Source organism: Oncorhynchus mykiss, chromosome 26 (genome assembly GCF_057628025.1).
Source record: "Oncorhynchus mykiss isolate SJ-2025 chromosome 26, ASM5762802v1, whole genome shotgun sequence".
Classification (NCBI taxonomy): Eukaryota; Metazoa; Chordata; class Actinopteri; order Salmoniformes; family Salmonidae; genus Oncorhynchus; species Oncorhynchus mykiss.
Window position 1 is genome coordinate 32,877,591 of NC_143047.1, and position 24,838 is coordinate 32,902,428.

The 24,838-nt window shown below is 42.4% G+C and overlaps 1 protein-coding gene across 1 annotated transcript; it reads left to right on the forward strand.

Moving 5' to 3' along the window:
- The first annotated feature begins 961 nt into the window (after window positions 1-961).
- LOC110506825 (lactadherin) lies at window positions 962-24,596 on the forward strand. Its single transcript, XM_090222754.1, has 10 exons — window positions 962-1,180; window positions 7,134-7,259; window positions 9,305-9,436; window positions 15,201-15,314; window positions 15,511-15,692; window positions 16,252-16,407; window positions 16,677-16,821; window positions 19,258-19,442; window positions 21,135-21,290; window positions 22,792-24,596. Exons 1-10 carry the CDS (start codon window positions 1,102-1,104, stop codon window positions 22,933-22,935), a joined length of 1,419 nt encoding a protein of 472 aa, XP_090078880.1. The 5' UTR covers window positions 962-1,101; the 3' UTR covers window positions 22,936-24,596.
- The last annotated feature ends 242 nt before the right edge of the window (window positions 24,597-24,838 follow it).

Below are 24,838 nucleotides of genomic sequence, written 5' to 3' on the forward strand. Positions count from 1 at the left end.
AATGGGTAGTTAGAGGAGACAAGGAACAGCTGGGAGAAAGCGGGGGAGAAAAGGTAACCTAACAACGACCAGCAGAGGGAGACAGGGTGAAGGGAAAGGACAGAGACAAGACACAACATGACAGTGGGGCGCGCCCCCGGGATGTAACATTTTTAAATTGTGTAGTGCATCATCAGTTTTTCTCTTGTCATGTTATTACATACCTTAGAGTTATTTATAACTTTCCAGAAATGTCCAGATCAACAAGCCCATGTCAGCTAATGTTTTTCAGCTAGGTTTTTTAGCCTATAGATTTTGTTGTAATGTTCAGTCACTCAAATATCACATAAATACACACTAGACATGGCAAAATCTATAGAATTGCAAGGAAATTAGCTTTAAAACTGAAAAAACTGATGCACCCAGTGACAAAATGTGTGTAATTGCGGGAAATAATCTTTAAACCTGCACATGTTCTCAACACCAACAAGAGGGTGTGAGCAATTTGTCACATGAACAGGGCTTGTTCTCATATAAATAGGCGTGGTGCACACACACGGGGGGGGGGGGGGGGGGGGGGGGGGGGGTGCTTTTGGGCGTGCTTTTGGGCACTATAGAGTCCTCTATCTATCTCTATGGTTTGACCATAGCCACAATATGTTCTATTTAATTGGGAAAAACGTCCACTAGGAAGCGATACAACTCAAAATGTGGACATCAAACCCCCCAGGTCCAGATCTGCAGAGGGAAGGGTAAAGGTACCCACTATAAAGGGTAAATTAGTTACATATAGCGAAAAATGTTAACCTACCATTGTTCATATACTATAGCCAGACTTCAACAACATAGTAAGTTCTCTGAGTACATATGTCTATTCCAAAGTGTTTGTAAAAAATATATATAAAGTGAAACACAAATGTTAACACAAATTTTACAGTACAAGGTTTAGGGATCTACCCCAGCCTCCGACGCGCCCACCCGCGCATTAATCCATGGAACCCGCTAATTTAGAACCCGCCTACCTTCCCTGTCAATCTCAGCCGGGAAACTAGCGGTATCACCGTATTATATTATCCATCTGGTCTACTCTCGGAAAGAGTGGGGAATTCTCGAGAAATCAACATGAAACGTCACGGGTTTTTGTGCCCTTTGACATTTATTTGCGCTTGTGTCCTTATCGCTGCCGTCTGCTCAGTGAAAGGTGAGTCCCGTTTATTTAGTTGGTTAACTCATCCAACCCTATCGCAAGAATCTACTGTTAAAGTCTAATCCTTCAAAGGGACAATCCGGAATTCAAACAATAACAAAGCGACTGACCCGCTACTTGTTTTGGTAAACAGCTGAAAGATGTGGCTTGAGAAACATAACCACTCTCAAATTCACAGATATACTAACCATCCATGAGGACTGACCATCCATGAGATCAGAATGATAGTTTTAACCATGTTTTGACGCTATAGACCTACAGTGTATATTTACATTGACTTAGTTTACAAACATTGGAGTAAAACAAGCTTATATTTTGGGCTCTGATGAAGTTCATGAAGCATTTATAAATTATATTCTTCAATAATCAATGGCTATATGTCATTAATTTAACAGATAAAAAAAATGGATGTATTAACTCCAGATTGTCCCTTTAACGTGTAAGGACTTTATATGTTACATTCAGAGGTAGTCTGGCTCTGGCAGCCAAAACAGCCAAAGACTCCAGCTAAGGTTCTAGAAACATAAAGCCCTCTACTCTCGTATTAGATACAAATTATTTTACAAACATAAAGTATACACTTACTGTACAGTACACTGTTTCAACCAACAGTATTCTTGAGTTACAACAAGTTTCTGGCATCCTTCTTCCATTACATACCTACTGGTTACTCACATTCACTATTCAGGTGACTATTTTTCACTGTAAAAGAACTAAGCAAAGTAACTCTCTGTAGGCCAACACTTCATTAATGCCAGATATAACTGCTGATTTTGCCTGTCACTCATGTCCAACTCTCTTGTGTTGACTGCTCTGGCCCATACTCTTGCATCAGACATTTACAACACAATGTCCCAACTTTTCACCTGTAGGTCTTAGTGAAAAGGTTAAATGTCACAGAAGCTGGACATCCAAATGTGGGCTGGATGATCAAATCAAATGTATTTATAAAGCTCTTCTTACATCAGCTGATATCTCAAAGTGCTGTACAGAAACCCAGCCTAAAACTCCATAGAAAGGCCAAAACCTAGGAAGAAACCTAGAGAGGAACCAGGCTATGAGGGGTGGCCAGTCCTCTTCTGGCTGTGCCGGGTGAAGATTATAACAGAGCATGGCCAAGGTGTTCAAATGATCATAAATTACCTGCATGGTCAAATAATAATAATCACAGTAGTTGTCGAGGGTGCAACAGGTCAGCACCTCAAGAGTAAATGTCAGTTGGCTTTTCATAGCCGATCATTGAGAGTATCTCTACCGCTCCTGCTGTCTCTAGAGAGTTGAAAACAGCAGGTCTGGGACAGCTATCACGTCCGGTGAACAGGTCAGGTTTCCATAGCCGCAGGCAGAACAGTTGAAACTGGAGCAGCAGCACGGCCAGGTGGACTGGCCGAGTCATCACGCAAGGAGTCATCACGCCATGGTCCTAGGGGGTCAGGTCCTCTGAGAGAGAGAAAGAAAGAAAGAATTAGAGAGAGCTTAAATTCACACTGGACACCGGATAAGGGGCGGCAGGTTAGTGGTTAGAGTGTTGGACTAGTAACCGGAAGGTTGCGAGTTCAAACCCCCGAGCTGACAAGGTACAAATCTGTCGTCCTGCCCTGAACAGGCAGTTAACCCACTGTTCCTAGGCTGTCATTGAAAATAAGAATTTGTTCTTAACTGACTTGCCTGGTTAAATAAAGGTAAAATAAAAATCTTATTTAAAAATAAGACAGGAGAAATACTCCAGATATAACAAACTGACCCTAGCCCCCCGACACAAACTACTGCAGCATAAATACTGGAGGCTGAGACAGGAGGGGTCAGGAGACACTGTGGCCCCATCCGATGATACCCCCGGACAGGGCCAAACAGGCAGGATATAACCCCACCCACTTTGCCAAAGCACAGCCCCCACACCACTAGAGGGATATCTTTAACCACCATCCTGAGACAAGGCCGAGTATAGCCCACAAAGATCGCCGCCACGGCACAACCCAAAGGGGGCGCCAACCCAGACAGGAACACCACGTCAGTGACTCAACCCACTCAAGTGACGCACCCCACCTAGGGACGGCATGGAAGAGTACCAGTAAGCCAGTGACTCAGCCCCTGTAATAGGTTTAGAGGCAGAGAATCCCAGTGGAGAGAGAGGAACCGGCCAGGCAGAGACAGCAAGGGATAAACGTAATGCGAGGGAAAAAAGTTATTGGCACACTCTTTTAGATCGGGAAACAGTCATTTTCTTGTCATTACTTTTTTTTGTAGTCAGGTCTGTAAAATGAAGGGATGTCAGTTTCTATGATCAATTATTAATTTATAATTTAACTCATCATGAATAAAATTTGCATTGCTCAGCTAAGAATTACATTTAAAGTGTGCTTTCAGTCAAGTGATTTTCTTTCTCACTTACTCAAATACACTTTTCAAGCTCTGCTTTCATTTAATTGTGTAAATCATATTTTAAATATTTATCACGTATCACCACTGAAAATATATCACTAGAGCTTAGATAGTGAAGATTGCTACTCTTTGCCTCAGACAATTCCTCGATCCAATCCAGAGGGCTGTACCTCTCTCAAATGGTCTAGGTGAGTGCAGTTGTTCAGACCATGGTTCTAGTGATGACAACCCCCATAAACCTAAAAGATCATCAAAGTTGGTGCTTCAAAAGTGTGAAGGGTATTATTTCAGTCCTGTCTGCTATTTGTAGAGTCAATGTAGATAATTGAACGCCTGACTCAGACATATTGTTGCCATGTGATTTTTGATGATAGACTTTCAACCCTGTACTTAAATGTAAAGATATGGTTAGCAGCACAGTCTTATGTTTATTGTCTACGATCACAACCAGTGATTCCTGTAAGAGGCATGTTGTTTACTCTAAATCATTGTAGGTTGAAAAGGAAGAAGAGGAACCACACTTAATGTCCATTTTCTTTTTGGAGAACAGAAATGTATTTTTGTTACTCAACCCACCCCAATGCACACACAGAAGGGTTGGAAGCACAGGGTCAGCCACTGCGCAGCACCCCTGGAGCAGATGGCAACTAGGATATTCAATTCTCACCAGATTTTTACTGTCGGGCCTGTGATTCTACCCGGCAACCCTCCACTTGCTATCTACAACCTAAAAGGGTTCTTCAACTGTCCCCATAGAACTGTTTAAAGAACCCTTTTTGGTTCCAGGTAGAACCCATTTGGTTCCAGGTAGAACCCATTTTCATTCCATGTAGAACCCTTTACACAAAGGATTCTACATGGAACCCAAAAGAGTTCTACCTTTTTTTTTCTAAGAGTGTACAGGTGTATGGCTACTGTAATGAAAGGTCTACCTGTAAGCTTAGGCAACAATGTGCTCAATTATATCCGCATCACTGTACAACAAAACATATGTTTATTTGCAACATCTCTTGGAATACTTATAATGCAGAGATTTTCAGATTATCTTCAGAGAATTTAGAGAACCAGTTTCACTTTGGTGATAGAATGAGCTCTGTATAGTCACTCTTATTTGTGCACCAGGAATTTTTATCTCGACCACCTGTTCATGTTGTGTGTTGATAGGTTTAGGTGGTATACCTGGCTCAAGCCCCCTGACCCTCGACACACCTAAGTCGCATTCCACTGCTTACACATTGTCAGATCTTACAACATCTGTATAGGTATGTTACCTATCAGATAACCACATCCATCTGTCAGTCGATGACACAGTCAATGAAGTGTCCTGGCACGCAGAAACCATTGGTTGATGCATGCAACGTCTGAGCAGTGGAACGCGACCCTAGTGTTGTGTACAAGCATTTTGCTACATCCGCAATAACATCTGCTAAATATGTGTATGTGACCAATAAAATTTGATTTTATGTGTTTTGTAAGTGTTGGTCATTCCTGAAATGAGGAAAATGGGAATCCACTTCGAGGTACCTATCCCTGGTCTGTTTATAATCTAGGGAATCCTGCATTCTTTTAGTTTGGAAGACAAACACATTCGGTTAGTGAAGTAAAGCACAGGGGGAGGTGAGAATGAAATGCACAGTCCATTTAACATGTCTGTCTGGACCCAGAGCAATAATCTGTGGCTAGTTCCCATGACAGACTGTTAACATACTGTAGCTGACCAGCCTGCACTCAAGTTTAGGTTCTGGGTTCCAAGATTGATCTTTCGCTGTGTTTAAATGTGTTTCTTAGTATCCAAGCAGCAGGAAAAGCAGAACATAAGTTATTTTGCACCCACGCACTTCATTGTTATTGCAGGTGTAGCGAAATGCTTGTACACAACACGAGGGTCACGTTCCACTTGAATAGCTGACAGTTGGTGAAAGAAACTGAAACGGGTTGATACCATTGATGTTTTATTGTCATGAACCATAAACTCAAAGACAGGTGTCACTTCTGTTCCCCTTTCCATCCCCTCACTTTCCTGAGTGTAATCAACAGAGGAATTTTTGGGTTCTAGGTAGAACCCTTTTTGGGTTCCAGGTAGAACCCTCTGTGGAAAGGGTTCTACATGGAACCCAAATGTGTTCTACCTGGAACCAAAAATGGTTCTCCTATGGGGTCAGTCAAAGAACCCTTTAAGGTTCTAGATAGCAACTTTTTTTATATAGGAATCTCCACAAAATCATGAAATGCCTTTAACTTGAAATGCCTGGTACACTTTCAACACAACACTTTCTCTCACCCCTTTGTCAGCTCCTCAAAGGAAGTGTTTTAACCCTGGTGTTCTACCAACCGACAACGTGTCTGTTGTCGGTTGGTAGCCAGTATGCTCACTACAAAAGGTTGACTGAGGCTGTAAAACCCACTGATTAATATTTATTTTACCTTTTATTTAACTAGGCAAGAACAAATTCTTATTTTCAATGACAGCCTAGGAACAGTGGGTTAACTGCCTGTTCAGGGGCAGAACGACAGATTTTTACCTTGTCAGCTCGGGGATTTGAACTTGTAACCTTTCGGTTACTAGTCCAACACTCTAAGGCTACCCTGCGCCCCAATAGAACAGCCCAGGTGAATGGTGAGATGAGTGAGATCCCCAGCATGCAGCCCTCTACATTACATAGACCTGGGTATCTAAAATACTTAGTAATTACATTGTACCAAGAGGGTAAGTACATCAAGTATACCTGTAACTCTATAATAAGCTACTTCGCAATACTTGACAGGGAGCACACCAACTATTTTTCTCTGGCAGGGAGCTTGTTCATGATTGTCAACTCTAATGACCATTCTCAGCTCACCTCTTCAAACTCCTGTATGTCATTGAACCTACCCATTGTAAAGCAACTATGATTCTGTTTTATATGCTGGTATGTCATGGATGACTGTAAGGTCACTCTTGGCTTAGTGGAACCATAAAACCACCTGTCTCCCTCTGGATGTTTCTGTCCTCTCCTTCCTGTGCTCTGTGAGTCAGCACTTAGGCCCTCTATGACCTCCCAGCTAACATGGGCCCTCAGCATCACCACATCTCCTTTGTGTTCATGGAGGGAAACGACTCTCGTTAGAGTGCCAGTGCCTGTATTCACAAAGTGTCTCAGAGTAGGAGTGCTGACCTAATATCAGGTCTTCCCTGCCTGTGTCATCTTAGTCATTATGATCTGAAAGCATATACTGACCCTAAGAGCAGCACTCCTACTGTGAGATGCTTTGTGAATACAGGGCCAGGAGTCCAGGGACGTCCCTTATCAACCCTCCAACTTTTCATGCTGTGATGTAAGATATGCTTGATCACATGTAATGGAGAGGCCATTGAGGTGAGGTATAACTGCCTTTTGACACAGAGATTGTCAAACTGTCTAAAACATGGCAGGTGCATGGAGGCTCCATATCGTGCCTTTATGTGGCCACCCTGTGACACTCCTCTCTCTCACCTCATTTTATTCTCTTCCCCCCTCTTTCCCTCTCTTTACCACTGTCTCTACCCCCCTTTCCACGTCTCTCTCTCTCGCTCCCCCTCTTCCAGGAGATTACTGTGAAGTGAATCTCTGCCATAACGGAGGGACGTGTGTGACCGGGGTGGGGGAGGACCCATTCATCTGTATCTGTGCTGATGCTTTTACTGGAGACACCTGCCACCTCAATGAGACTGGTAAGGAGGAGTAGAGCTAGCCAAATATGGTCAAGGCAAGTCAATGAGACAGGTAAGGAGGAGTAGAGCTAGCCAAATATGGTCAAGGCAGGTCAATGAGACTGGTAAGGAGGAGTAGAGCTAGCCAAATATGGTCAAGGCAGGTCAATGAGACTGGTAAGGAGGAGTAGAGCTAGCCAAATATGGTCAAGGCAGGTCAATGAGACTGGTAAGGAGGAGTAGAGCTAGCCAAATATGGTCAAGGCAGGTCAATGAGACTGGTAAGGAGGAGTAGAGCTAGCCAAATATGGTCAAGGCAGGTCAATGAGACTGGTAAGGAGGAGTAGAGCTAGCCAAATATGGTCAAGGCAGGTCGATGAGACTGGTAAGGAGGAGTAGAGCTAGCCAAATATGGTCACGGCAGGTCGATGAGACTGGTAAGGAGAAGTAGAGCTAGCCAAATATGGTCAAGGCAGGTCGATGAGACTGGTAAGGAGGAGTAGAGCTAGCCAAATATGGTCAAGGCAGGTCAATGAGACTGGTAAGGAGCAGTAAAGCTAGCCAAATATGGTCAAGACAGGTCAATGAGACTGGTAAGGAGGAGTAGAGCTAGCCAAATATGGTCAAGGCAGGTCAATGAGACTGGTAAGGAAGAGTAGAGCTAGCCAAATATGGTCAAGGCAGGTCGATGAGACTGGTAAGGAGGAGTAGAGCTAGCCAAATATGGTCAAGGCAGGTCGATGAGACTGGTAAGGAGAAGTAGAGCTAGCCAAATATGGTCAAGGCAGGTCGATGAGACTGGTAAGGAGGAGTAGAGCTAGCCAAATATGGTCAAGGCAGGTCAATGAGACTGGTAAGGAGGAGTAGAGCTAGCCAAATATGGTCAAGGCAGGTCAATGAGACTGGTAAGGAGGAGTAGAGCTAGCCAAATATGGTCAAGGCAGGTCGATGAGACTGGTAAGGAGGAGTAGAGCTAGCCAAATATGGTCACGGCAGGTCGATGAGACTGGTAAGGAGAAGTAGAGCTAGCCAAATATGGTCAAGGCAGGTCGATGAGACTGGTAAGGAGGAGTAGAGCTAGCCAAATATGGTCAAGGCAGGTCAATGAGACTGGTAAGGAGCAGTAAAGCTAGCCAAATATGGTCAAGACAGGTCAATGAGACTGGTAAGGAGGAGTAGAGCTAGCCAAATATGGTCAAGGCAGGTCAATGAGACTGGTAAAGAAGAGTAGAGCTAGCCAAATATGGTCAAGGCAGGTCGATGAGACTGGTAAGGAGGAGTAGAGCTAGCCAAATATGGTCAAGGCAGGTCGATGAGACTGGTAAGGAGGAGTAGAGCTAGCCAAATATGGTCAAGGCAGGTCGATGAGACTGGTAAGGAGGAGTAGAGCTAGCCAAATATGGTCAAGGCAGGTCAATGAGACTGGTAAGGAGCAGTAAAGCTAGCCAAATATGGTCAAGACAGGTCAATGAGACTGGTAAGGAGGAGTAGAGCTAGCCAAATATGGTCAAGGCAGGTCAATGAGACTGGTAAGGAGGAGTAGAGCTAGCCAAATATGGTCAAGGCAGGTCGATGAGACTGGTAAGGAGGAGTAGAGCTAGCCAAATATGGTCAAGGCAGGTCGATGAGACTGGTAAGGAGAAGTAGAGCTAGCCAAATATGGTCAAGGCAGGTCGATGAGACTGGTAAGGAGGAGTAGAGCTAGCCAAATATGGTCAAGGCAGGTCAATGAGACTGGTAAGGAGCAGTAAAGCTAGCCAAATATGGTCAAGACAGGTCAATGAGACTGGTAAGGAGGAGTAGAGTTAGCCAAATATGGTAAAGGCAGGGTGGACGTATTTAAAAAGCTTTGAGTTTCAAATGGGACAATTCAATATACTCTGTATACTGAGATTTTGGTCTTGTCACTTCATTTTTGAAGCAAAGCTAATTTCTTGGACTGGCACCCAGGCGCTGGCTTCCATTTCTGTTTGTTAAACCTGACTGTTTTTCATTAAATTAAAGCATATTCTTGATTTTTTTCCTTGAGTGTGTCCGGTCTTTATAATTGGTCAATCCTACCTTAGGTCCCTGCATTCCCAACCCCTGCAGGAATGATGGGTCGTGTGAGGTCATCACTCCGACCAGACGAGGAGACGTGTTCAGCGAGTACGTGTGTAAATGCCAGCCTGGCTTCGAGGGCGTGCACTGCCAGATCAGTAAGTTCCTTACTTGTGACTGTACCTGTCCTAATTCGCCCTGCCAACCCGGGCTTTCCTTCCTTCAAGTAATCCCAGATCTGAATTGGTTGGTTGGATTGGTGAAAGTAATAGGGAAGTAGCCGAACATGGCCAACATGTCTGTGCTACTCAGCGTTTCCCCTAGATTGTTGTCTTAAGATACATTTTTAAATCGGAAACAATTAATGCCAAATTGTTGTAGGTGAGGAGAACCAGAGCTTGGCTTGGGTAGGGTCCACTACCCCAATCCTAACTTCCACCATTCCGGTCAAAACAACGTCGTGTTGAGGCATTATTAACATTAATGGGTGTAAAAGTTGGAAACGCCGGAGACATTTTCCACTCTGTGCATGAGTGTAAGAAAGCATTGTGGTGAGCTCATGATTCATGAAAGACTTTCATTCAGCTCGTTGGAGAGCTGTTAGCTAATGAGGAAATGGCAACCCAGCCAAGCGTCTTAGAGTGAAAAAGCGTTTTTCAGCCATGTTGACTAAATGCAGCATGACTGGGTGAATCGTGGATATGAATCTCCTTTTAATCTCCTGCTTGGAAGGCATAAGATGTTCAGTGTGATCTCCTGCTTGGAAGGCATAAGATGTTCAGTGTGATCTCCGCTTTTGAAGAAGTTGTGATTTAGCTCTTTAACCTTCACTGGGGGTCCAATCTGGTCCGTACTTTAAAAATGTTTTTGTTTTTTTAAATATGTGAGTAGTAAAGAAAAGACATTAGCAGACACTCACATCATTACCAGACACTCACATAATTACCAGACACTCACATCATTAGCAGACACTCACATCATTAGCAGACACTCATATCGTTAGCAGAGACTCATATCATTTGCAGACACTCATATCCAAAGGAACGTTTAGTAAGTGCTTACATGGAGCAGAATGGATTAAAACAACTGTATTATCCACATGATATAGAAATGTCCCTTTGGCTTCACACTATGACATAACAGTAACATGACATTAAAGGGGCAATCTGTATTAAATACATCCATCTTTAGACTTTTAAAATGAATTATACATACCCATTTCTCATGAGTTTAGATCAACTGTCGTACCCTATTAGAACCCCAAATATAAACTTGTTTTACTCCTTTGTTTGTAAACAATGTAATTGCAGTCAACAACTGTATAGCCTAAAAGCATTGTTAAAACTATAATTTTGAGATCATGTATGGACAGTCCTTGTATCCATAGCTCTGTCCATGAATTAGTAATATGTTGATTTCTCCAGCCCCTTCCCTCAGCTGTTAACCAAAACAGCAGCTGGGTGGCTTTGTTATTGTATCGAAACTGCAGATTGCCCCTTTAAAACAGTGATGTCATTATGATGACATTTAAAACATTTATTTGGATACCAAAAACCTAAGAATGAGTGTTCTAAACCCTTCTATGATGAGGAGAAGTAACTCTGCCTGCAGTGCATCCTAGGGACACACCCACAATGTGGTGAAGCGTGGGCTGCTGATGGATGGGCTTTAAATACTGTGTGTGTGTGTGTGTGTGAGAGAGAGACACACCTTTGGACACCTACTCCTTCCAGGGTTTTTCTTTATTTTTACTATTTTACTACATTGTAGAATAATAGTGAAGACATCACAACTATGAAATAACACATATGGAATAATTTTAGTAACCAAAAAAGTGTTAAACAAATCTAAATATATTTGAGATGCTTCAAAGTAGCCACTCTTTGCCTTGATGATAGCTTTCCACACTCTTTGGCATTTTCTCAACCAGCTTTGTGAGGTAATCATGTGGAATGCATTTCAATTAACAGGTGCGCCTTGTTAAAGTTAATTTGTGGAATGTCTTTCCTTCTTAATGTGTTTGAGCCAATCAATTGTGTTGTGACGAGGTAGGGTTGGTAAAGAGAAGATGACCCTATTTGGTAAAGGACCAAGTCCATATTATGACAAGAACAGCTCAAATAAGCAAAGAGAAACGACAGTCCATCATTACTTTAAGACATGAAGGTCAGTCAATCTGGAAAATTCCAAGAACTTTGAAAGTTTTTCTTCAAGTGCTTTGATTAAACTGTCTCTCATTAGGACCGTCACAGGAAAGGAAGACCTCTGCTACAGAGTTAAGTTCATTAGAGTTAACTGCACCTCAGATTGCAGTGCAAGTAAATGCTTCACAGAGTTCAACTAACAGACATATCTCAACAACTGTTCAATGGAGACTGCGGGAGTCAGGTCTTCATGGTCATATTGCTGCAAAGAAACCACTGCTAAAGGACACCAATAAGAAGAAGAGACTTGCTTGGACCAAGAAACACGAGCAATGGAAATTAGATCTGTGTAAATCTGTCCTTTGGTCTGATGAGTCCAAATTTGAGATTTTTGGTTCCAACCATCGTGTCTTTGTGAGACGCAGAGTAGGTGAACTGATGATATCCACGTGCATGGTTCCCACCGTGAAGCATGGAGGTGTAACGGTGTGGTGGTGCTTTGCTGGTGACACTGTCTGTGATTTATTTAGAATTCAAGGCACACTTAACCAGCATGGCTTCCACAATGATACCCCATCCCATCTGGGTTGCGCTTGGTGGGACTATCATTTGTTTTTCAACAGGACAATGACCCAAAACACACCTCCAGGCTGTGTAATGGCTATTTGACCAAGAAGGAGAGGGATGGAGTGACCGGTTCTCCACAATCACCCGACCTCAACCCAATTGAGATGGTTTGGGATGAGTTGGACCGCAGAGTGAAGGAAAAGCAGCCAACAACTGCTCAGCGTACTGTGTGTTGAAACTCCTTCAAGACTGTTGAAAAATCATTCCAGGTGAAGCTGGTTGAGAGAATGCCAAGAGTATGCAAAGCTGTCATCAAGGCAAAGGGTGGCTACTTCGAAGAATCTAAAATATAGAATATATTTTTATTTGTTTAACATTTTTTGTTTGTTTATGACATGATTCCATATGTGTTATTTCATAGTTTTGATGTCTTCAATATTATTCTACAATGTAGAAAGTAGTAAAAATAAAGAAAAACCTTTGAATGAGTAGGTGTGTCCAAACTTTTGCATGGTATTGTATGTAATAATGATAAACTGGTCCTGACAAAAAAATGTAATAAAGTCAAATGGAACTTGCAAAGGCAAAAAATTGGACTCACGTTGAGCATAAATCATTGGATTAATGGGGTATACAATGTCAGCTCAACAATTTCCCAATTTTAAATTCAGCCATCTTGGATATTTATGTTCAATTGTCTTTTTCTAAGTTGCATGTTTTGTGTATACAAGCTTCTACCAGGTTTTCTCTAATACCCCCCCTAGCCAGCCAGGAACTCTCCCTCTGGGGCACCTTTACAGCAATTAGCCATGGTCCACTCTAATCTCAAAAGGCTTTAGCAGAGCGAGGAGAGCTCTGCCAGTCCTGCTCTCTACACAGTAGGCCTAGCTATTGAGAGCCTCAGTGCTAGTTGGGTCAGTAGTTGCCATCTCATTAAAACAAACTGATATTCATGCATGGACTGGTACAAGACTTTTCACATTCCAGATTAGGATCTAGGAGGCTAATGCCACTATAAACTTTGTCCTTTCCATTCATTTCCTTGGTTTGTCCAAGTTTTCCATTGAAAGTCCAGAATCTGATTGAAAAACCAGGCGCGCTGATGCGACTACAAAACTGTAGATGATTCATAGCATATTTATAACCTCTAACTGCTAGTCTGACCACCAGTGTTATTGCTGTTTGGTTGTCACCACCCACATTTGTTCTTGTTCTACCAGACGTCATAGATTGTATAGGCCTGTAGTTAGGGTGGATCCCAGTACTGTCTTGTTAGTCCAACATGGCTGAAATTCTCCTGCTTGGGTAGTGGTTGGATATACTGCTGTTTGTTATGGACCCCATTATTCTAGAATCTTCTGCCCTTCCTTCTAAGAATGGATCAAACCACTCTTGACCTTCTGTCAGTGTCCCTGTCTGTCATTGGCACAGACATGGACACATACACACATGCAGGCGTATACACACACACACACACACACACACATAGTCTAAAGATACACCTACGGCATTTAATCTACCTAATCAAGGTCAGAGATGTTATTTACTGAGTAGATTCTCAGAATGACTGGAGGGTGCGGTGCGTGTGTGTGTTTTCTGTGTATGTGCATGCCCGTGGGTGTGTTTTCTGTGTATGTGCATGCCCGTGTGTGTGTTTTCTGTGTATGTGCATGCACGTGGGTGTGTTTTCTGTGTATGTGCATGCACGTGTGTGTGTTTTCTGTGTATGTGCATGCCCGTGTGTGTGTTTTCTGTGTATGTGCATGCACGTGTGTGTGTGCTTGTATTTCTCAGTGTGGGTGTGTGTGTTGTCACGCCGTTGAGCGGAATGGGTTTTAGAGTTGGGAGCAATCCTCTTAGAGTTAACGGGAACAGTAGCTAAACAGAAGATGTAGTGTTAAAGTGCTGTCTGCCCCCTAGATTACAACCTGGAAGTGGCTCCCAGGGACACTTAGACTGCTACAAACACCGTTTTCAACCACTGTGTTTACTGTTTATGGTCTATTTTTAAATTCCCGGGATGAGTAGTTACAATATGAAGATGTTCTAGCTCTGTGGTTACCAAATATTTCTGTCCGATGACCCACCAAACCATTTGGGAATTTTCCTGTGACCCACGGGCACTGAATGAACGAACAAAGCAGATTTTTCGAAGGTCCACACCCTAGAACGAATCAGTAATGACTCGCTAACGGGTACCGACCCACCATTTGGGATATACTGTTTTATCTGATAACAATACTCACTTATAAAGTTCCCCCGATGCCAATGACTTTGTTGAATAATTTTTGTTGTTGTTCAATGAGAAGCAAACAGGGGATCTACCAGTGTTTTCTGTTGCACAACATTTTGCTATGGTTTGCTACGGTGTAGACTAATGAATACAGCCCAGTTTTAGTCCATGCTACTTATAATACAACTGAGCCCCCTGGTGGGGACAAGAAAGAGCTGCAGCAGTGGACAGACTACCATAGACTACTCCCAGGTCACCTAACCCTGCAGGCACAATATAGAACACACCCAAAACCACAACCCTGCCCTTCACCTGTGGTAATTGATGATGCCTGGCCCCAGAGTTGCCCCCAGCTGTGCCCCTGTCATCACCGCTGTGTCTTAGAGAACACACCTGCAGAGAGGCATTATGGAGGCCCACTGGTGGTATTGTGGTTCTTCAAGGTTCACCCACCTGGCTGATTAGCCTGCATGCCAGGTAGTCTTACCACTGGGCTATATCTGACTTACCTTTGGGGTACTCTCCTGCTCAGGTCCAGGGAGGGTTTTAGATGTCAGACCCAGTGGGCAGAACTGGTTCATTCTGATGTATTTTCAATAGTTATGGTCCGGTTGTATAGAGCAAATCTAGTTATATGACCAGATAAGGGCAACAATGTTTAGTCTTTCTTGATGTCTTCCTGAAAAAAATCCATCCAGAAAAGTATTATGTGTCATTATGAAGTCCCATGTCAGATTCCTATGTTAGGACAAGGTTTATTATGTGACATTATGAAGTCCCATGTCAGATTCCTATGTTAGGACAAGGTTTATTATGTGACATTATGAAGTCCCATGTCAGATTCCTATGTTAGGACAAGGTTTATTATGTGTCATTATGAAGTCCCATGTCAGATTCCTATGTTAGGACAGGGTTTATTATGATGACATACCCAACTTCTATGTAACTGTGTCTATCTCTTGTGCTTGTCCTGTCTAGATGTGAATGACTGTGAGAAGCAGCCATGTAAGAACGGTGGGATGTGTCGAGATCTGGATGGTGACTACACCTGCCTGTGCCCTTCACCCTACGTTGGAAAGCAATGCCAGCTCCGTAAGTATAGGGCAGGGGAACCGCTGCATAGGAGAGACTGAAACATGTCTACTACTCTGTGTGTTACACATTATGAACTGTCTCTCTTTGTACTTTAAGTCACAACCAGTATGTCCATATTAGAGATTATAACCTGTTTCTGTCTCCTATATAAGACAATATAACATATGTATGTCTCTGTATGTGTTTGTTCCAGGTTGTATATCTCTGATGGGGATGGAGGGAGGAGAAATCGTAGAGTCTCAGATCTCGTCCTCCTCTGTACACTATGGCATTATGGGTCTTCAGCGCTGGGGTCCAGAACTGGCCCGGCTCAACAACCAGGGCATGGTCAACGCCTGGACCGCCGCCAACCATGACAAGAACCCCTGGATGGAGGTTAGAGAACCAAGTCAGTTTAGTAAATAATCACTTGTTGTGGTAATGGTGTTCTCAAATGGGAGGTCATAACCCACTGGTGGACCGTGGCCAGCTCCTCATGGGTCCAGACTAAACTTTGGCTTGAAACATGCTTTTCTACTTGATGAAGTCACTCGATCTGGCCTCTCTATGGACATTGTCATGGAAAAGAAATGAAACACTTTTTCGATTTGTCTGAATGATGCTACACAGCTCTAGTAAAGTCTAAGCATGTAGTACACATATAAACAGCCATACACTGTACTCTCAGAAAAAAAGGTGCCATCTAGAACATAAAAGTGTTCTTTGGCTGTCCCCATAGGAGAACCCTTTGAAGAACCATTTTTGGTTCCAGCAATAACCCTTCTGGGTTCTATGTAGAATCCTTTCTAGCTGGAACTGAAACATTGTTCCTATGGGGACAACTGTAGAAACCTTTTGGAACCCTTTTTTCTAACAGTGTATCATCTAAATCCCAGTGGGGAGGATGATTAGTGGTTTGACCCCTGTCTGACCTCTCTCTGACCTCTGACTCTAGATCAACATGCAAAAGAAGATGCGCCTAACTGGCATCATCACCCAGGGTGCCAGTCGAATGGGCATAGCTGAGTACATTAAGGTCTTTAAAGTGTCTTCCAGCTTTGATGGTAAGACCTACACCCCCTACAGACCAGCGGGACAGAGGAAGGACAAGGTGACTTTACAATATGAGTTTACCATAGTAATATTCATTTATAGTTAGTGACTCAGTGTAAGTTCATTTAAACAGTTGTCCCATTTCCTACAGTCTTATAAAGGGTCAGATATGTTTCATCCTCTTAATGGTTAAGGTCAGAATTGTGGGAGGTTAAAGCTGTTCCTACATCTGTTCCTACTGGCATGTTTTACTTGGATCTGTACAGTTGCTCCCACATGAATGGCTGTAACAACTTGGTGACATCACTTCTGTGCCCTGTGCCACAGGTGTTTGTGGGTAACATTGATAATGACAGCACCAAGACCAACCTGTTTGACCCTCCCATCGTGGCCCAGTTCATCCGCGTCATTCCTGTGGTGTGTCGCAAGGCCTGCACCCTGCGTATGGAGCTGGTGGGCTGTGAGCTCAATGGTAAACAGACACCTCTACATGGGAAAATAGAGTGGAAAGACGACTAGACTGCATCTCAATAGTTTTAATTGACTTCCTTTCCTCCTCGTCTCCGTCTGCATCAATCTGGAAACTCAGGACAGGTGATAGAAATATGGTCTGGTCATTTGGTGTCTTGTTTTTTACATCAGATGGTAATAGGGAGATAAAGAGAGGAAGCCACTCCAGACTATTGACATGCAGCTGTAAATAAAACCCCATTCAAAATCCCAGGGACATTCAGAGTCCTCTGCCTGAACCACAAATAGACCTTGAGAAAAGTTACAAGCCCACCAAGTAAAAGGCATTAAGTTGGGTACATGCGGTCTCCTTGTGTTGACACTGTGGCTCTTCTGTCCATCTTGCTGACAGTAAGAGGGGTTGTTTAGATGTCCTAACATGAGTCTAGATTTAGTTATGTTTAGACCACATACTGTAGGGAATGGTTTGGACAGCATTCAGAGGGAGACCCATGCAGTGCAACAATGGGGACGGAGTTCCTGACAAAAGCACCACCCATACACTCACACACACTCACACACACACACACACCATGTCCATATGTGTTTCCAGCCCCACCCTATTACTCAGTGTGTATAGAGCTACAGTTCAAATTGACTTGCTGCTAGTAAGGCTATTGGGCTTCACTCACTCTATTCCCCATTATTTTCCTATTCCCCATTATTTTCCTATTCCCCATTATTTTCCTATTCCCCATTATTTTCCTATTCCCCATTATTTTCCTATTCCCTGCCTCCTTTCCTATTCATTTCAATGCCTCCTTTATACAAATGTTATTTGTTTATTATAAATATCTGTCTGGTACTTTTCATTCCCTGCTTTCATTACTTGGTCTTATTATTGACTTTCTGTAGTGTGCCTTTACACAGGAAATAATATGGCATACCTGTCTGTCCTACACTGTTTATGTCATGCTATCTGTCCTACACTGTTTATGTCATGCTATCTGTCCTACACTGTTTATGTCATGCTATCTGTCCTACACTGTTTATGTCATGCTATCTGTCCTACACTGTTTGTCATGCTATCTGTTCTACACTGTTTATGTCACGCTATCTGTCCTACACTGTTTATGTCATGCTATCTACAGTATACTTCACTGTTTATGTCATGCCACATGTCCTACACTATTTATGTCATGCTATCTACAGTATACTTCACTGTTTATGTCATGCTATCTACAGTATACTTCACTGTTTATGTCATGCTATCTGTCCTACACTGTTTGTCATGCTATCTGTCCTACACTGTTTATGTCACGCTATCTGTCCTACACTGTTTATGTCATGCTATCTACAGTATACTTCACTGTTTATGTCATGCCACATGTCCTACACTGTTTATGTCATGCTATCTACAGTATACTTCACTGTTTATGTCATGCTATCTGTTCTTCAGTGTTTATGTCATGCTATCTGTCCTACACTGTTTATGTCACGCTATCTGTCCTACACTGTTTATGTCATGCTATCTGTTCTTCAGTGTTTATGTCATGCTATCTGTCCTACACTGTTTATGTCATGCTATCTGTCCTACACTGTTTATGTCATGCTATCTGTTCTTCAGTGTTTATGTCATGCTATCTGTCCTACACTGTTTATGTCATGCTATCGGTCCTACACTGTTTATGTCATGCTATCTACAGTATACTTCACTGTTTATGTCAGGCTATCTGTTCTTCAATGTTTATGTCATGCTATCTGTCCTACACTGTTTATGTCATGATATCGGTCCTACACTGTTTATGTCATGCTGTCTGTCCTACACTGTTTATGTCAAGCTATCTGTCCTACACTGTTTATGTCATGCTATCTGTCCTACACTGTTTATGTCATGCTATCGGTCCTACACTGTTTATGTCATGCCTCATGTCCTACACTGTTTATGTCATGCTATCTACAGTATACTTCACTGTTTATGTCAGGCTATCTGTTCTTCCAATGTTTATGTCATGCTATCTGTCCTACACTGTTTATGTCATGATATCGGTCCTACACTGTTTATGTCATGCTGTCTGTCCTACACTGTTTATGTCAAGCTATCTGTCCTACACTGTTTATGTAATCCACATGTCCTACACTGTTTATGTCATGCTATCCACAGTATACTTCACTGTTTATGTCATGCTATCTGTCCTACACTGTTTATGTCATGTTGTCAAATCAATCGATCAATCAGTAAGTGGCTAATCTACATGCCTTGAGCTGCAGTGTTGGTTGGCGGAGGGATAAATTAGGAGGACGGGCTCCTTGTAATGTACTCCACTGAGTGGGTGGTTCTTCACTTTGGTGTGATCATTGGTTTCTCTCTATTGGTTCTCTGTCTTTCACCTCCACTCCTTTCCTGTCTATCATTGTCTCTCTGCTGTCTCGTTTACGGTATATTCCAACACGACAGGTTGCTCTGAGCCAATGGGCATGAAGTCCCGCCTTGTCTCTGATGGACAGCTCTCGGCGTCCAGTGCCTTCCGCACCTGGGGCATTGATGCCTTCACCTGGCACCCACAGTTCGCCCGGCTAGACAAACAGGGCAAGACCAACGCCTGGTCCCCCGCCACTAACAACCGCTCAGAGTGGCTACAGGTGAGACTGACTCTCCTCTTTTTTAAAGGGGCAATATGGATTCCAAAAACAAACCACTTGTTTTGGTAAACAGCTGAGGGATGGGGCCTGGAGAAATTTAACCACACTCAAATTCATAGACAGAGCTATGGATGCAAAGACTGAACATCCAGGAGCTCAAAAGCATATTTTTAACCATGTTTTGAAGTTAGTGTTTGTTTAAAATGATATTGTATTAAACAATGGAGTAAAACAGTATTTTGGATTCTGATGGAGTGAAGCATCTAAACGTCTATTCTTTAAGAACCAATAGCTAGCTATATACACTACCATTCAAAAGTCTGGGGTCACTTAGAAATGGCCTTGTTTTTGAAGGCTATTCCATGCGAGAAATCGGCATGGAATAGATCTGGTACAACGCTGTGTTCTACTCCCTTCACAGAACAGCGCAGACTGGCTTTAACCAGAATAGAAAGAGGAGTGGGAGGCCCCGGTGCACAACTGAGCAAGAGCACAAGTACTAGCGTCTATTTTGAGAAACAGACGCCTCACAAGTCCTCAACTGGCAGCTTCATTAAATAGTACTCATTAAATAGTACTCATTAAATAGTACCCGCAATCTCTTCAGATTACCTCAACAAATTGACAACTACAATGCCAAAGGTCTGCAAAATTGAGGATTCTTTGACAAAAGCAAAGTTTGAAGACCACAATTATTATTTCAATGAAAAATCATTATTTATAACCTTGTCAACTATATTTCCAATTCATTTTGCAACTCATTTCATGTATGTTTTCATGGAAAACAAGGACATTTCTAAGTGACCCCAAACTTTTGAACAGTAGTGTAAGTACATGTATGTACCAATCCCACATTGCCATTTTAAACTGTCTACTTTAACAAAGGATTTCAGGTAGCCCTTTATTTTACGGTTTAGAAATGACATGGTAATTACTTGGAAGTTGGTAAAATGGTATTCATACAGTAATAACCAATGAGTTACTTGTTTGTGTCTTTAGGATGGGAACTTTTAGCTACCAGGTAGTTCCCAGTTGTGTTGAATTAGTTGTAGTACGTACCAGAGTGTATAGATTGTTACCGCATCATTTCTTAGTGAATACCAACTAAATATCAATGGAAACATTCCTTAGAGGAAGGATCACTTTCTCTTCCTAATATGATTTGTAACACAAAAAGTCATGGATCATTTTTATCATCCTTGTGGGATTCTGACATCTGTTCTTGCTTCATACTATTTTATATGATGAAACAGCTATTCAATATTGGGCACAAATTGTGTGGGAAAACAGACATCAGGGATAGGAGTCTGACATATGTTGACGTAGTATCTTTGTTTATAAACTTCACCCCGCTCACACACTTCTTATTCTGAAAAGTGAAGAGATTCCTGTGAGGAGAGTCTACCTTGTAGTAGTTGTAGGTTTTTATGACACTGATGAAGGTCAGATGGACGAAACGTTTGAAATGGAATAAACCTTTTCCTTTTTTCACCTGAAATGAATGAATGTGAACCATCCTTCTCTTTTCTACTGTGGTTTTTCTACTGTAGCCAAGACACGTTTTGTGATTTTATTTGACCTTGGGAAAAGAGCTACTTCTTAAATACCAAAATACAGGGTTCATTGAATTGAAGGTATTATCATTAATCTGGTCTATATGTTACTGTCTTGTCCTCCATGATCCTGTCCCAGGTTGACCTGGAAAAGACCAAGCATCTGACAGGCATCATCACCCAGGGGGCCAAGGACTTTGGGGTGGTGCAGTTTGTGTCCGCCTTCAAAGTGGCCTATAGCGACGACGGACAGACCTGGAACCTGGTGAAGGATGAGAACACCAACACAGAGAAGGTCTGTGAAACACTGCTCACAACGTATTCTCATTATGACAGTCTCACATATTGGGGCTCCCCAACAAAATAAGTATTTTTCAGCCTCATAGTTCTGATACGCTTAATTGGTTTCCTTTCCTTGTCTCCTCTCTTTCATCGCCACTGATCTTATCTGTTAGATGATATTAGTCTACCCAGCCATTTCAATGTTCAGAAAGGAAAGGAGAGGACGCCATTTAAAAGTAAAGAGACACAGACATACTATAATCATTTTTACCCTATTTGATTTCGATAGTAGGGATAAGGGGTTTTGCGAACCTCTGCACAGTTTGTTTGTTGACATGAGTTGGGACCTGACTGTGTTTCCCGTGCCAATTTACGGACCCCCTCTCCGGACCCCCACCCTGTGTGTGGAGTGTATCCCCTGGTCCTCTGTGTGAATGATCTCTTTACTTCCTGTTTTGTCCCTGGCTGGAACAGTGCTAGTGACACTCACCCCTGAAGCCCCCCTCTCTGTGTGGAATAGGAGAGGCCAATCTTCACCCCCATGGGAGTGCTGCAAGCAAGGGGCTGTTTAAATTTGCATTGGGGGCCTACGCTGAATAATTCAATGACCTTCAGGGACGAATAAACAACCAATCTTTTCATTGAGTTACCCTTGACATTATGTGACGTAGCCAGGGGCTTCCTCAGAGGGACTGGGAGGGGAGTTGTGTTTGGGTCGTAAGGCTGTCATCATGAATGAGGTCATAGTTCAGACCAATTTACAATCCTTGATGGGAGGCCTCAGACATTGACCTTTGACCTTTACATATTGGTTCATATTAGATCTCTCCTCCCATTCAGTAGAACCATTAAAACTGACTGTTTCAATGAATAGGGTGAATATTGAAGTTTATCTGAACAATAACTGTTACACACATGAAGTAATGTCTTAACACAGCTGGGTAGGAGATTGAACAACTGAAGTGAACCTTGAGAAGGACTCCCGCACACTGTGTATAATGCAAAAAAAGACATTTCATGAGTCCCTTTCAACATGCATATTTAAATATAGACATATTTGTTCAGGTGTAGAATTATTCACACCATACAACAGATATGGTAGTTAACTGTTGACCATTGATGTGTGTGTGTTCCCTGACATATGGTAGTTGACCATTGATGTGTGTGTGTTCCCTGACATATATGGGAGTTGACCATTGATGTGTGTGTGTTCCCTGACAGATACGGTAGTTGACCATTGGTGTGTGTGTGTTCCCTGACAGATATGGTAGTTAACCATTGACCATTGATGTGTGTGTGTGTGTTTCCTGACAGATTTGGTAGTTAACCATTGACCATTGATGTATGTGTGTTCCCTGACAGATATGGTAGTTAACCATTGACCATTGATGTGTGTGTGTGTGTTTCCTGACAGATATGGTAGTTAACCATTGACCATTGATGTGTGTGTGTGTGTTTCCTGACAGATTTGGTAGTTAACAATTGACCATTGATGTATGTGTGTTCCCTGACAGATTTTCCAAGGCAACATTGACAACAACATGCATAAGAAGAACCTGTTTGAGCCTCCGTTCTACGCCCGCTACCTGCGCGTTGTGCCCTGGGAGTGGCAAGAGCGCATCACCCTGCGCATGGAGCTGCTGGGCTGTGACTACTAGAACTACATTGCCCATAATCCACCAGTGCTCCACTCAGCCCTCCACCCAGTCTCCATACTGTACCTGTCCACACTGGAATCAGTCACACCTTCCTCTGTACCAGGACATAGAAATCTAATGTATAGAATGTACATTGGGAAAATGTGTCAGGTTCTAACGTTCCAGAACTTTGCATTAATAGAATATGCTCCAGATTAAGTCTGCTCTACAGCTTGTATTTCTACAAATATTTTTCAGATTTTTTATTCTCCAGCTAAAACTGATCAATTCCAATTGGTTTTTGATCCTTTCCACAGTGACTGTGGCACAGTGTCAATTCTAAATATATGGGCTCTCACATTCTCTTTGAAGAATTAGGGTATGTCTGAAATGACAGCCTATTCCCAATGTAGTGCATCATTTTGACCTATTGGCAGTACATGTGCTGTGGTCGGACAAACCCTTCCCCCAGCTCTGCCAGTTCCAACACGTTCCAAACACTCACAGTTCTGTGTGATGTCACTTTGCCAGCCGACCTAGCAGCTGCTTGTCCCACCATGCTCTTTGACATTATGTATCCAGGGTGAGAGCCTTCTATTTACAGCAGTGGTATTCAGAGTCAGGGTCGCCAAATAAAAATAACATCCTATCCCAGTCGGCGTGGACTTAAAGACCTAAAAAATGAAGAGTAGCCAACAGATTATTGTATGGGACAATATACGTTTTTGAGAAAGATTGGTTCTCTTAATTTTTATAAGAGAGATGACAAGACAATGAATTGAAAGTTATTTGTTGATGTAAGTTGTGTTTTTAGATTTGGGTTGGGGTCACCAGAAATTCTGCTGAAAAAAAAATAGGTTCCCTGCTGAAAAAGTTTGAATACCACTGATTTAACACAGGAGGTTGGTGGCACCTTAATTGGGGAGGACGGGCTCGTAGTAATGGCTGTCGCAGAATTAATGGAATTGTATCAAACACATGGTTTCTATGTGTTTGATGCCATCCCATTCGCTCCATTCCAGCCATTATTATGAGTTGTCTTCCCCTCAGCAGCCTCCACTGTGATTTACAGTAAACAAAAGGCTCTGTCGAGGACCACAAAAAAGCAGCTTGCAGTCCTGATGTGGCCCCCAGACCTGGAGTTAAAGACCCCTGGTCTACCATAATATAGATGTGATTGTATCGAAGGGAGAGTAGACACGTCAGCTGGTCGATATGAGCACTTAGTAGTATATTGAAGCAGGGCCTGTGTGCAATATACTTTTTGGGAAATAGCTGGACATAATAAATGAACACATTTGTTAACTGACAATGGAATTATTGTACTGTACATTACCTATACTGTATATTAAGGAAGGACATTTGTTTTTTAAAGTTAAACTAAAAGCTGCAAAGGATTGTTCAGTATGATGGTGTACCTTTCACACTTGATCCATGACTTAAGTTTTTTTTCCAATTTAGCAGATTTGCTTATGTTCTAATAATAATCTTGCATTCCAAGTCGGCCGAAAACTGCTTTTTCCCCATTTAGCAGAAATGAAATCGTACAGACAAGAGACAAGTAGAAATGATTGAGTGAGTAGAAATGATTAGACTCTGTTGTGGTTTGAATGTTTTCTTTTTAAGAAGTCCAATATGTTGGTCTTCAACAGACGTCACTAATTAAAACACGTTGAACAACATTCTGTGTTAAACATTTTGATTGAAAAGAATGTCCATTACATAAGACATTGCATGGGTAAACATTGATATCAGTCTTACAGTAATAGCATCAACTTAGTTAGAAGCACAAAAAGTGTCCCTTTGTAATTTCGCCCTTCTGCCTAACTCTCAGTGACAGGCATATTCTCTCTCTCTTTATCTCTCGCTCTTGCTCTCTCTCTCATTTCTCTTTGTCCCTCTACTACTTCCCCTTCTCCTTTTC